The sequence below is a fragment of the Phascolarctos cinereus genome, unplaced genomic scaffold, assembly GCF_003287225.1.
Source record: "Phascolarctos cinereus isolate Bilbo 61053 unplaced genomic scaffold, phaCin_HiC Scaffold_726;HRSCAF=1367, whole genome shotgun sequence".
Taxonomy (NCBI): Eukaryota; Metazoa; Chordata; class Mammalia; order Diprotodontia; family Phascolarctidae; genus Phascolarctos; species Phascolarctos cinereus.
Window position 1 is genome coordinate 159,741,836 of NW_027556098.1, and position 14,708 is coordinate 159,756,543.

Below are 14,708 nucleotides of genomic sequence, written 5' to 3' on the forward strand. Positions count from 1 at the left end.
TTTTTTTTAAGCAATGGCCACCACTTATTTTGAAGTTAGCTGTCTTTTAATTTTATTGAATTTTGGTTCTTCACTTTTATGAACTTTCCTAAGTCTCTGGTTCTATCTGTACATTATGTTTTAAAATGATTTTATTTCTTTATTTAAAAAAAATGTAGTGGAGGAGGGGTGGAAGAATTGTTTTTCTCCCAATTTCAGTTGATATAATTATAGAAAGTAAGGAACAGACAACAAAGGGAAGTATTAATGTATTAAATGATCTTGAAGACATTTCTAGGATGTATCTGTGCTCTGTTATCCCATTTCAATGTATAAAAAAGTTTTCTGATGAAATTGGAAAGACAACTTGCCATTGGTTGGCAAAACATTGGCCATGGCCCTGGAAGTCTTTAAAAATCTTAGCTTGCCACTACTGGGACATTGGAAGCAGGAAGCTTTATGGAGTGGGACCTTTGTGTCTCTACCACAGGTTAGTGGGGGGAGGGATTTCTTTCATTTCCCCTTCATCCCTCAAGGTCCATGGCATCTTACAGTGGAACTACGTGCCCAGGGGGAAGAGTTTGAGTGATGCAGAGATCCAGGTATTGAAAGCAACTTGAAGGAGCTTGATCTCTGGCAGTAGAGAAAGGGGCAAATTAGGAATTCAGAGAACTAGATCTGGCAACTTGAGTCAAGATGTGTAAAGGAACAGACATAGGTAGCCCTATAGGTAGCCCTACAACCTGCTTAGTAAAGAGGCTATACCTATGGGTGAGAAGTTTAGAGATGCCACAAGAAGAGAAAAGACATAGGGGCTCTGCAGTGCTAGAGACAGAGGAAGAGCCTTTGGCTACTTGTGCTCCTTACACGTGTACTTCACTACCAGTGTACTCTAAGTTTGTGTCCACTTTTCCCCTTGATTCTATATATTTGTGGGAGAGTGAGTCAGAGATTTAGGGAGAAAATATTTAGTAGCTACCATTCTCATTATGCCATCTTTGTGAATATCTTTGTTTTGCACTAATTTTGTCTATTAGCTGACTATTAAAAGTAAGAATACCTGTGGGGGCTCATTAACTATAGTTTTAGGAGTGTAGACCCACAGAGTACCCTTAGATCCTAGAGTGGTAGTAACTCAACCTATAATCTGTGAGCAACAAGTCAGGGAAGTACACCCAGAGGTGGATTACACACAAAAAAATACCTGTTAAAAATGTAACAATTTTGAAAGGCTAGAAGGTCGAACATTCTAACACATCCATACTTGGTTTGGCGTCTGGATTTTGTTTCGATATCAGCTTACTTTAGAAAAAAGATTTCAGGAAATTTATTTTCTACCTTTGGATTTTTCCTGATGTAAGGTGGAACTATACCTAATGAAGTTAGCATTCAGGTCTTATTTTTGTTTTGCTCTTTGGCCATCAGCTTTGATTTGTCCTGTTTGGTAAATTCAATTCCCAGAATGATTGAATATTCTAACATTGGTTTGGGCTGCTTCTCTGGGGCTTTCTTTGTTCTTTTTGCCATTGGTATTTTAGTTGGGTTCTTATCTTAAGAAACACATGTGTGTTTTTCTTTATGTTTCTGAACAATTTGTGAATGGCTGCAAAAACTGGTTTACAAAACAGCTTTTGCCTCAACTGCAGTGCTCTAAGCCAATAATGGCTTTGTAATAATTTAATGTATTTGAGTGTTTTAAAGAAACCTAATTATATCATGCCAAGTACTCTGGCTGAAAATTATCAGGTCTTAAAAAGAAGCTATGATTTGGTATATTTGTGGCAAATATTCTATTCAATTTTAAAATATATCTATAGGAATGCATTCTTTTTTTCAGGCTGCATATTTTTCTATTCAGCTAAAACACAAGTGGTATGAATTGTGACTGGCTTATTTCCTTGCCTAGAATCAATGTTGCTCAAGGTTCTAAGTCACCTACTCTTGGAATTTTACCTTATCTCGTGCTACTTTAGCATCACTATTTCTATAATGGCTTGAATGTTGTCTAAGGGGAAAAAAATAATATTGAGTAGATTAACATCCTTGGGGTGGTAAGGTGGGTCTTTTAAAAATAAATATGTTGTGGTCAAGTGACAGATTTAGCAAATTCTCTTTATTTACATATAAATGTGTACACATACTCTATATGTACACAGGAAATTCTAAGTGTATATATATATATATACACATATGTTTCCACATACTATACAATATGTATGCGTTTTTAAATTGCTTATAGAGGAAGGTAAAAAGACATGTCAATTAAATCATCACTTACAACAATATTACAAAGCGCCTGACAAACTCAGAATAGAGCAACACATTCTAGTTTGTACTACCATATACCACGAAGTCCAATACAATTTATACAACACAACACTGTGTACAGAGCAGCAGCAAAAGGTAAGAAATGGAAAATTAAGTTTTATGACAATAACAATCGGGTTTTATGGCTAGTGAGGTAAGATCATTTTGTTAGGATACCTCTTTCTACTCCACTTCTCTTCTTCTTCCAACCCCATTGGAAAGAAAAAGGAAGGAAGGAAGGAGCACAAGAAATAAAGAGAGAGAAAGGAAGGAAAGAGCAAGAAAAAGATGAAAGAAAGAGATGGAGGAAGGATGGAAAGAAAGAAAGGAAGAAGGAAGTAAGGAAGGAAAAAAGGAAGGAAAGAAGGGACCAGCAAACAAATAGCCTTATGAATCCTGGCTTTTGGATGAAATCTATTTTCAACAGAATACCTTAGTCTGAAATTTTACAGAGCAGTAGGGGAAATGGGTGATCTATAATCTAGAAAGCAACTCATTTAAGGGACCTGTAAGCAACAGAGATTTTCTTTTTTATCAACCAGCCCATCCTCCTTAATTGAGTCAGTGATGGTCCCATTTTGTACCTTAAGAATTAACTTTATCATCTTAGAAAAATGTCAAGGTGACAGACACTGGATTATAAGTACCACACCCATTTGTAAGTAGACTAGAAAGTCTGGTTCATAACCAGGCATTTTGGATGTTAGTATAGCAACATTTTAACACTAACCTTTTATTTCCATAAAGCCCTCCCCTTCAGTCCAAAAATAAATACAACCCAGGGATAAATTTAGAAGCCAAGAAATATTAGGACTCCAGAGTTCTTGATTTTCTCCCTATCACTTTTAATTGCTTCCTTCATTTCAAAGGTGGTGAGTGTGTGTGTGTGTGTGTGTGTGTGTGTGTGTGTGTGTGTGTGTGTGTGTAAAATCCTGTGAGCAAATTAACAGAATGAAGTTATTTGCTATGGATGGATGGTACTCAAACATTTACTTTAAGTTTTGATGAACTCAGTAGGGTAATAATGATTTTAAAAAATGATTTTTTTTATCATTAAGATAGATTACATGGTATCTAATATCACTATAAAACACAAATAGAATCATAGATAGAGATAGAAGGGATCTAAGAGGTCATCTAGTTCAACCCCTTCATTTTATAGATGAGGAAACCGAGGTCCAAAAAATGAAGTGACTTGCCCAACGTCACACAGGTAGTTAATGGCAGAGCCAAGATTTGAACCCAGGTCCTCTATCTCTAAACACAATGCTTTTCCCACTTCCATCACACTTATTATTCAGATGGAAAAGATTGTAAGCATTAGGGTCAAAATAATAAACCAAACCATGTTAATTCACTATAGCACATCTACTTCTATTAATGTGTATTAGTTCCACTGTGGCACAGTTTCTTCCTTTAACGGTGAGTTTTCAAACAAGTTTTTCTCTATGATTTCCCATAAAAGTGATTACATGGGAATGAAAATAAGAAAATTATGAAAAAAAAGTCAATGTTAGAAATGCAACTCTTCTGTCCAACGCAGAGTTTTCAGCTGCTTCACTGTATCTGCTATTTTTTACAAGCAGAATTCTAATACACATCTGAAAGGCAGACTCATTTTCAAGAACAGTGCTTCTCACATGCAAAATTGTGTCCTTTCTTGTCTCATGTTGCTACCATCTGATACCTTCCTTACAAAAAAAAACCAACAATATTTCCAGATTATCATCTTAAATGAAAGTGATAGTACATAAACAGTTTGACTCTGTAGGTTACTTATGACACAGCACAAACACGGCCACGGACTTGAAGACTTTTTTTTTTTTAATCATTTTAAAACCTGGTAAGGAAGCAAGGTCCACTGTCCCAAACAAAAGGAATCTTTATGGTGAGGAGCTGAAATCCATTCTCAGTTATTCCAGTCACAAATGTCCCCCAGTCCTGCCATCTCATAAAGATTCAGCCAGAAGATAAATATGGAGTCTCACTATGGTAATTGTAGTCAGGACAAACCTTTTGCACAAGTTTGTAATCGACACTGTAAAAGGCAATGTAAATGCAAATAACCTTAAAGGGTTTGGAGCACAACCAAGAGACATGACTCTGAGTCTGTTCCTGGTAGCAGATCTTCGAAGGGTCAAAGTTGCACAATGCAGTCTTCTTCGCCCGGTCTGTTTTTTCATATTCAATGCGGCAGTTGAAAGATTTGGACTCCTTGGTCTCTAAAGTGGACTGAGGGGAGACTTCAAATTCTACCACTTTGGATGGTGGTACCAGACTCACTGAGACATTACCCAGACCCGTGGAGTTGTGTCGGAAATAAACACTAAAGGTTCCATTGCCATGGTCGACAATTTTTCCCGTGATGAGAAGGTTGAGTTTCACAGTCTTAATGTTGGAATGGAAGTCACCCCATCCAAACATTTTCTTAAATTTCCCTGTTTTTACTATTGGCCTACGCTTAGTTCTTGCCAATGGCTCCTGCACTTCCGTGATGTTGGACAACCAATCCCAAAAGTTTTCTATGCTGTCTGCATATGACATCTGACCGGGCTTTGACACTGGAGACTGTTTAACAAACAGGCGTAAAGGATTGATGATCCTGGAGTGGACCTCGTTATCGACCAGTGTGTCTGCAGCATCTTTGTCTTCCCAATCCAGCCCCTCTGAGGCATGTGCTATTTTTTTGCTGTCACAAAATAGCTGTTTGAAGAGAAAAAAAAAGAGAGAGGAATATCAGGTTGGTCTTTGAGTTCATGACTGCTGAAGTTAAAATACCTGAAGCATAAAAGGGAAATGGTGTCACTTCTACTTAAAGGGCTGCTAAACAGAATTTCACACACACAGCTGGACTTCACCAATGTACCAAGATACGCATTATTTCAAGCCCTATAGAACTGTGAGTGCATAGACATTAGAATGATGACTTGCAACATTAAAAAAAAACACACAGAAATTCATTTTTAACAAGTTGACACATTTTTAGCCCCTATTTCCCTAAACATTCCAACTTTGATCTTTTCTCAGACCAGAAGTGGGGCATCTTTGAGATTTCATTTGTTATAAGTGGTTGTTTAACCTATGGTTAAAGTGTACGGCTGAAGTATAAGTGGTTATTTCATTTATGAAATTACATCATCAAATTGGTTGAGGTCTTTTCTCTCAAGAAGAAGAAAAGGCCTCCTGGAAGTCTTGTGATTTATGAAGATCATCTAATTTGGATCTTTTGAAAACATTTTTTTTTTCTGAAAAAAAGTTTTGTTTTTCTTTTAAGTCTGGGTTTCATCATTGTGAGGAGATCATAGGATCACAGACTTACTTAGAGCTTAAAGGTATCTTAGAGGCCTCTGGTCCAATCCCCTCATTTTACAGATGAGGAAAACTGAGGTCCAAAGGGGCTAAATGACTTGACTGACATCATATAAGTTGTAAGCATCAGAGACAGGATTTGAATCCATGCTCTCTAATTCCAAATTTAGGACTATTCCCCTGTACCAAACAGCCTTTCCAGTATGGAAGTGTAGGGTAGAAACTCTTTCTACTTATGTATACACACAATTAGATGTAATTTGTAATCTAAAAAGTTATCTTTGGTACTGAAAGAACAAGGGATTAGTCCAGGGTCACACAGGTAATATGTGTCTGAATCAGAACTTGAACTCGGGTCTTCTTGGCTCCATGGTTGGCCCTCAAACCATTCTACGATACTGACTCTTGGCTGCTTGTTTAGAGGGCTAGTTTTGTTTAAAGACTTATGCTGTGCATTTTCACACCACTTGGAAAGATTTCACATCAGGTGCTGTGTACTACATGCTTTACTTTTTAATCTCTGGGATTTGAAGGCACATCTAGGATAGTTGACTATGCAGAGGAATGAATATTATGCAAATTGAGTCATATTAATTCTTTTTTTTGTTTTCATTTTTCATTCGGTACTTAACAAACACCAAATAAACTAGGCATTTCCATATACATAGTAGAACAAAAAAAAAAGAAAATTATTATGACACTTCAGATCTCTAGTATAAGTGTAGCTTGCTTTTCTTTTTAAATATAATAAACTCAACCTGTTAAGTATAATAAATTCAACCAGTTGAATAATAAATTAAGTTTCAAACGTGCTGTTTTTCAGTCTTCCTTTTTGTCCTTCCTCTGTTCTGTTCTTTATATTTTAAAAAAATAGTCTCAATCACCTTCTCTCTCTTTCCTTCCTTCCTTCCTTCCTTCCTTCCTTCCTTCCTTCCTTCCTTCCTTCCTTCCTTCCTTCCTTCCTTCCTTCCTTCCTTTCTTCTTTCCTTCCTTCCCCTTACCTCTCTCCTTACACTGGGGAAAAAAAGAAAAAAAACATAGCAATGCTTTATTTCTAAAGAACAGTGACATTCATTGCACTTTTTTAAAAACCAATTCCAAAATGCTGTTTCACATAATAAACATAGAAACACAGTTTTTTTCCCTTAGAATTCATACTGCAAAACAGGAAGTGGAATAATTTGGTTGTTCTCTTATGTACTTTTAGTGAATTTGTAAATCACTTCTAAAATTAAATTTGAGAAATAATTAAAGAATCTCAAGGGGTTACACTATCATATACCTAAGTTGCCTGGTTTGAATATTTCTGGTTGAGTTATAAAGTTTGGAAAATAGATGTTTGTTTCTAATACTGATAGATATTTATATCTAATGGTACAATCCTCTCTGTTGTAATGATTCTATGGAAAACTGTCAGTATGATGGAAAGGATGTGGTGCATGGGTAAGGGAAGAAGTAACATTATATTTGTATATTATTTCTGAAACTCTCAACCTTGGGGAAGCACCATGAAAGACCTTTTAATAGCTGAATACACAGAGGTAATTGCTTTGAATTCAGTTTTACAAAGAACACATGCATTTGAACTTCTGTATAATCCATTTCATAAAAGGTCAGAATTTGGCATAAAGCCTGGCAGCTATGTGGCACAATAGATAGAGCTCCAGGCATGAAGTCAGGAAGACTCATTTTTTTGAATTCAAATGTGGCCTCCAACACTTACTAGCTGACCCTGGGAAAGTCATTTAACTCTGTTTGCCTCAGTTTCCTCATCTGTAAAATGAACTGGAGAAGGAAATGGCAAATTACTCCAATATCTTTACCAAGAAGACCCCAAATGGGATTATGAAGTGTCGGACATGACTGAAAACAAATGAACAAACTGAAAGGGACCATCTTTAACACATCCAAAGAGATTTAGTTATGAAAGTACTTTAACTGCATTATTGTAAGGTGGTAATGATGGGGATGGGATCTGAACCCCTAAAAGGAAAAGACCATGTCTTTGGGATCTGGACCCCAAAAAGGAAAAGCCCCTGAACTTTCCCACGTGGCCCAGTCCCTGACGTTTACCTGTGGCATGGGCTCATCCCAGAATAATCCTTTTAACTGTCTTTTCATTGTGGCTCTGACCTTCAGTTCTCTGTTACCTCTAACTTAGCCCAGCCCTTCATTGTGTTACCTCTGGACCACCCCAGGCTATTTCCTACCCTTAGTCCAGTCTAGACCCCTTCTCTGTTACTTCCCAGTTGTCCCAAGCTATTGGCCACTCCTTGAGCACATCCAGATCTTCCCACAGTCTTTCTGCATATAAGTATCCATCTTGCCCCCATGAAATTGCTCAGAATCTTAACATCTGGCCCAGTTGACAATACAAGCATCACAAATGCACAAGTTCTTAAAATCCCACCTGCTTCTACTGGCAAAACAATAAACCTTGTCTCTGACTGAAAGAAGGCTTGAGTCAAATTCCTTTGAGTACGACCTGAACCTTTTGCCCTTGAATTTCAGGGTTCCCAGTACCCCTAGACCACAACAATTTCAACTAAAGGGTGGTCCCAAACCAAACTTTAGAATGTACCCTAAGCCAAATTCCAATGTATGTTTTAGGCTAAGAGAGAACAAAATGTGGCGAAGGAGTGTGGTTAATTTACCTCCCATCAATCTCACTTTTTATTGGTATTTAAAATATGAATTTCTTCTTTAATCTAATTAGTATTTGTTTTAAGATTTTGGATGGGGTATTAGGATGATCTCAATTTTGGGCTTGGGCTAGAGTAGCTAAATTTAACCTTCTACTTCTTGGTATTTGAAAGCAACCCAAAGTAAGACTTTAACTCATCTTCCTTGCCTCCACAGTTAGAGAATGATGATCTTCACCAGGCCTGACACCAGAGACCATTTTGGTTCTTTCTGATGTTAGGCTACTGTATTTTCCTGACTTTGAGTTACTCTACAATGTTCAGGATAAGGGCTTCAGCTGTTTCCCTTATGTCTTCCTGAATTCTAGTTGAACCTAGATGGAATAGAAATGTCCTTTGTCAATCCTCACAAATTGCCTGTAGTTAATGGCCAGATTAGATATAGCTTTCTTATAAGCCCCCCCCCTCCTCTCCAAGAAAAACCAAGCCAAGCCCCAACAAGCTTTACTGTGTTTCATTGAGTCTAATGCTTTATCTGTATACATAGGCATGTTTATAGATGTGTATATATTTCTATGTATATATGTGTATACAGGTATATATATATATATATACATATATATATGTATACACACACACATACAAACACACATTCATAGAGAGAGAGGAGGAGAGCAGAGGAGAGAGACAGAGACAGAGGAAAAATCAGGAGTGTGATTTCATCAATACAAGGAACTCTCAAGAAGGAAATTTCCTCAGTTAATACAGTTTGGTCACCATCTCTGCAACTTTGAGTATTAAAAAGAGCTAACACTGGCACTGAGAGGTTACATGGGTCATACAAGGAGGAGGTTGCAAAGGCAGGATTTGAATTCCAATCTTCTTGTCTCTTAGGACAGTTCCCTCTCTACTAGGCTTCACTATCTCCCTAGAGCAGATTTTCTATGAAACTTACCTTTCTCCCTACATATGACCTAAAGTAGTGATGGCTTTTGTTCTTCTAAAATATGGAATCAGAAACTTGATAACTGAAGGTGATCACAATGAATATTTTGTCTGAGTCTCATGATAAAGAGAAGATAAGTGACTAGCCACAACAGTGAGTAGCAGAACCAGTATGAGAACCCAGCTATTTTGAATTCAAGGCAAATGAAATCTTTCTACTATATTCTGCTGCCTTCCTCTGTTGCCTGGCTCATTATCTCTCATTTTTGGGCACAACCATTGAAAGTTCTTGGGTTTTAAGATTTTGCACCTCTCTTTTCAACTGAGTACTTGTCATTCAGATGGCCTAATTTGGCAATCTGTATGCTTTTAGGCTGCAGTCATTTCCTGGTCCTCGATTGATGGTGGCTACATTGTTTGCTAAGTAAAGAACTGGGCATGTGTGTATATGTCCATCATGTTTTCTTGGGATTATAGTTTGTGATACATATTGTAATTATCAAGAAATGTAGCGGCAGGCATAACTTGGTCCTACTTAGTGTTATTTGGTAATTATACAATTTAGAGTTCGAAGGGACTTCAGAGAGCATCTGATCTAAACATCGTTAAAAAAACACATAAGTAAGGAAACTGAAGTCAAGAACAATTGAATGCTTTGTACAAGGCAACATAGACAGAAAATAGAAAAACCAGGATTTGAACCCTGAATTGTTCGACTCCAAATACAGAGCTCGATGCTTTTTTAAAAGTCCACAACTTCATCAGTGTACTTCTGTTGATCCAAGTCACAATGCTTTTACTCCTTAGTAAATCTTAATAGATTTGCTTTGTTGCTGTAGCCCAAAATAATTCATGATGTGGTAGCTACCTGATGCTAAGATTTGGGAATATAATTTCATATTGCACTGATACTGCACAACATAATAGTTATATGGCAATTATTACTAGGGAATGGTGGACTAGGCAGGCAGAGAACCATGATTTCATACAGATTTATAGGGATGGCATTTGGTGGCTATATCTGGAACAAATCCTACTAAATACTTTTGGACTCATTAATCACCTCCAAGAAACTTCTGGGGAGGGTGGTTGGTTGAGACACAAGCATTTTTTCAGTTCTTACTGTTATCATTGGGGTCCACAGTATAAATGGACATGGACTGCATCCACTCTTTCTTCTATATTTGTCCTTAAATATGTATTTTTGCTGCTTTACTATTAGCCTTAAATTCATATATGTGTGTGTGTATTTATATATACACATATTCATACACACATATATGTGTGTATATATGTGTCTGTATGTGTGTGTGTGTGCATGTATATTTCTTTTCCCCTCTATTTTCCTACTGGTTTTATTACTACTTCCCTTCCTTTTGAGGGAGGGTGATGCCTTATTTGCTATTTTGCCTTTTTACATTTAACCTCAAATTTCAGGCATTTAAAAACCATTATCATCACCACTCCTTTACTAGCAGGCCTCGCTTTTCTCCATTAGAAACTTTCTCTTCCCCCCATACACATGAAACAGCCCTGCTTGTTACCAGTGCCAGCATCAAGCTCTTTTTTCTTTTCAATTCTTTGTTATCACATTTTCCCTTTCGCTTTTCCTCCTTTATCTTTTCCTTGATGTAGCACCCTGCTTGGTTTCAGTTCCTGGCTGCCATTGTTTTTATCCTATAAATCTTGAAGCCATTATTCATGAAGCTATAGGGAATATTTCTGGCTCCCTGAACTCACCCATTACTAATTGATGTGGTGGTAACAGAGGTTTCTGACCTCGTAGGGTATAATCTGTCTCATATTGGCACATTTCAGAATATATGTCAAATCCCACAAGATAATGAGGAACTCTAGGAGATTCTCCAAATCCTTGTTATATCACAATTTGGTTATATTAAATATTGCTTAAAACAAAGGGCATTTTGAATGAGATTTTTTTTTAAAGGAACACAGTTCTAGAGTAGTATACATGGTGACAATATTTAAATTCTATAGGTATAATCACTTTAAGAGTATTGGGATGCAAAAATTTAAATTTATTGGAAAAAACAGGATATGGTTCTTTGCTTTATAAATGGATTTTACCTGTTTTGAAAAATATGCATGGCTCCTTTAAATACTTCCTCAAATAACTTTAAAATAGAATTTGATTTACAATGATTCAATTTACAATTCTTCAGGTACACATCTGTTGGGTAAAACAAAGTTCATGTATACAGTGTAAGTGCTCCAACCTTATAATAAGCAGACTTGACTAACACAGTACAGATTTGCAATTTTCTCTTTCTCCCAAAGTAAAAATCTATAAGAACTGAATGGACTGTTTTGCCTTTTGACCTCTGCCTCTTCATGCCATCGTGTTTCTGAAGTCTATTACTAGGAATGCTTTCATTCCCCAAGCAGCAAAAGAAGTCAGTCACCCTGACCGAAGTGCAAATTTGACAAAGACCGGGCCCTTATTCCATTTTTGTTGTTCAGTCATTTTCAGTCACGTACAATCCCATTTGGCAAACATACTGGAGTGATTTGCCATTTCCTTCTCTGTTCATAGGTAGCTGTATATAGCCTGGTCAATGTTTTCAGACACAACGTATCCATGGGAGGAGCCACATTTGTTAGTGGCCATTCTCCCCAATCCCCCAAAATGGTGAAGAGCCCTACCAGAATCATGGATACCAATAGAGCTCCAGTTGCCTCAGTGAGCCCACCACCACTCATTCCTCCTCCCCCAACTTATCTTCTAGTCTATACCATTCAGCTCTTTCCTTCCCTCTTGCCCTTAATTATACTAATGGATGGCCTGCCTGTAAAAACAAAAACAAACAAACTAAAGGAAACAAGGTGGTACTTCACAGCAAACAGGTCTTCAAAGCATAACTTCTCTTCAGTTAAAACCATGACCTTCATAGGATCATAGATAACTGGAAATGACCTTGAAGGTTATGTGGCCAATCCCCTTATTTTTACAGAAGATAAAACTGAGACCCAGAGAAACTAAATGATTGGAATAGAGTCACACAGAAAATAGTAGAACAGAAAGTCAAACCCTGGCCTTCAAATTTAAATCTACTGCTTTTTTTTTTTCATTGCTCTTCCTCTTTCTGGACTTCCAGAATGAAGCAAATCCCTTTAACCTCCTTTGAGCCTTTGGGGAAGCAATGAGACCTAGATATCCACATAGACACATGTAACTGGGGACTCCAATAGTCTAGGTGAATGTGTCCTCCAGGTCACCAAGACATTAAACATCCTCTCAGTATCACTTAGGTTAACAATCAAGTAACTTGCTTAGTGGCAGATGTCAAGCTAATGACTAAACAAGCCTCATCCTTCTCATCCCTAGGCTTCTCATGGACACTGTCATGATATTTCTTCAGGGGTCTGTTCTGCTGGATACCGAGCTCTATCTAGATCATAAGGGAAATGAAGCAGAGGTGAGAGCAGCTCCAAAACGCTTTGGGAAACTTTTGCTCCAACCTACCAAATGAGTCAGCAAAGGGAGCTGATAGTATAAAGAGCCTAGCAGGCACACTCTTGCTCAAACAGACAGTTTCTGTGATATGACATGCAAGCAAAAGGTGGTTCTGAACCTGCTGTCAAACCACTCTGTCCAAGGCAAGATCATTAGATTTTATCTACGAAATACATGGGTGGATCTCCTCGGTAACTTCTGTGCTTCTCCAGGCTCTTCATGCTAATTTCAGCATCACTGCTTTCTTTTGTCCCATGTATTACAATAATAATGCAAAAAACATTCAGCTGCTGGAACAAAAACCTGAGTTTGAAAAGGGGGTGGGGGGGGAAGAGGAATTGCTATGCTTTATCTGTTTGAACATTCCATGATTTCAACACATTTATCAAAGCTTAAGTAATTTACGTCTTGGCAGAGTGTATCAATTTCACAAAGCATACACATTAGCTAGATATAATGATATCATATTAGCTTTTTCTGTATCTCACAGTAGAGCTTGAAAAGATTAATAAAAGCTCAAACCTTCATCAATTAAATAAAGCAGGTGGGGGGAGAGGGGAGATGAATAAAATTGTATTCCTTTGCAGCTCCTTTGTTGTTGGAAAAGGATGACAGGTTCTAATCATTCATCATAACAAGCTGAAGTTGAACTTTACTGATAATTAAATGTGCTTTTTCCCAAAAGGCAGAGAAGCTACAGTGACTTTTATAGTAGCAAATGTGAGAGCTGTCAGGAATTCTGTAAAGAATTTAGGAACTAAAGATAATCTTCCTTTGAGAAAATTGCATCAGCAGTCATTTGAAAAATTCTGCTTGCTTTTATTTTATTTTTTTATATTCTTACTTGGACTATATGTCTTTTGTCATCATAAACTAAGCTTAAATTGTATTTAAGCTGGCAGTACTTTGCTTAGGATTGATTTTTGACATTCGGTACATCTCATACACTTTAATTTATACAGACATGGAGTAGTTCTGAATAGCTTAGGATGACTCTAGAATTTTTGATGAAATCAGTCTATTATTTTGACACTAAAGTCATTTAATCACGTAGAGGCATCCTGGTATAATGGAAAGAGCATTGGTTTGAGGGTTGGAAGCTCTGGATTCCCAGGTAAACTTTGCCACTCACAAGATGATCTTGGACAAGTCATTTCAATTTTCTGGGTCCAGATAAGATGTGATGCAGTCCTCAGCACTCCCCAGTGTAGTCTCAATTATATTAAAATGTAATGGGGAAACGTTTAACAAAATAAAAACATACCTAATACCACATTTTAAACTAAATCAATATGCAGCCTGTAGGGATCCTTATATATGGATTAGTGGCCCCCATTTTTATTTGAGTTTGACCCCACTGGTGTAGATGACCTTTAAAAGGTGCCTTATAGCTCTAATATCCAAGATTCTATTTTTCATTAAAGATGTAGGTTTTTTTTTTAAATTGGCAGAAAATATGACTCTCTCTTAAGTTTATTCTCATTTTATTATCAGCACAGCCCTTGAATCTGGAAGAAATAAGCTCAAAGTCTTCTTCTGTTACCACTGGCTAGGTTATAGAGAAGTGACTATGGCACATCATTCAACCTCTCTGAATGTCGATTTCTGCATCTGCAAAATGTTTGTATCTCACAGAATTGTTGTGGGACTCAAACGAGATCATGGACGAAACATTTAAACTGCCATATAAATATTAATTATTATTTCCCAATTTAGGAGTCAATCTTACACATATTCTTCCCGGCGGTGCTTTGAAGGGTGCGCTTTACATAGCTACATGCTTAGACAGAGAAGATAGGGCTGACAAAAGAATGACCAGAGTCCTTCACAGACGTGTTTTTGTTCACTACTCTTGGTTTGTTTACGTGGGACTCATTGGTGATTCAGGACCACACACACTACCTGCTATCCTTTGGGACAAAGAACAATGGACTTTCACCTCTTATTTCAGTGTTTTTCTTCTAGACTAGTGGGTTAAGGAGAATAGGACTAAGGAAATGTAGGAAGGAAAATTAGGCTCTTTGGAATTTTGAACTTAATTGATGTTTTCT

General features: G+C 37.2%; 1 protein-coding gene across 1 annotated transcript in view; it reads right to left on the reverse strand.

Moving 5' to 3' along the window:
• Positions 1 to 2,073: 2,073 nt before the first annotated feature.
• NXPH2 (neurexophilin 2) overlaps positions 2,074 to 14,708 on the reverse strand; it is a 156,634-nt gene continuing 143,999 nt past the window's right edge. The window contains exon 2 of the mRNA XM_021009491.2: positions 2,074 to 4,989. Within this exon, the coding sequence (XP_020865150.1) occupies positions 4,246 to 4,989 (744 nt within the window). The 3' untranslated portion in view covers positions 2,074 to 4,245. The remainder of the gene's footprint in view (positions 4,990 to 14,708) is intronic.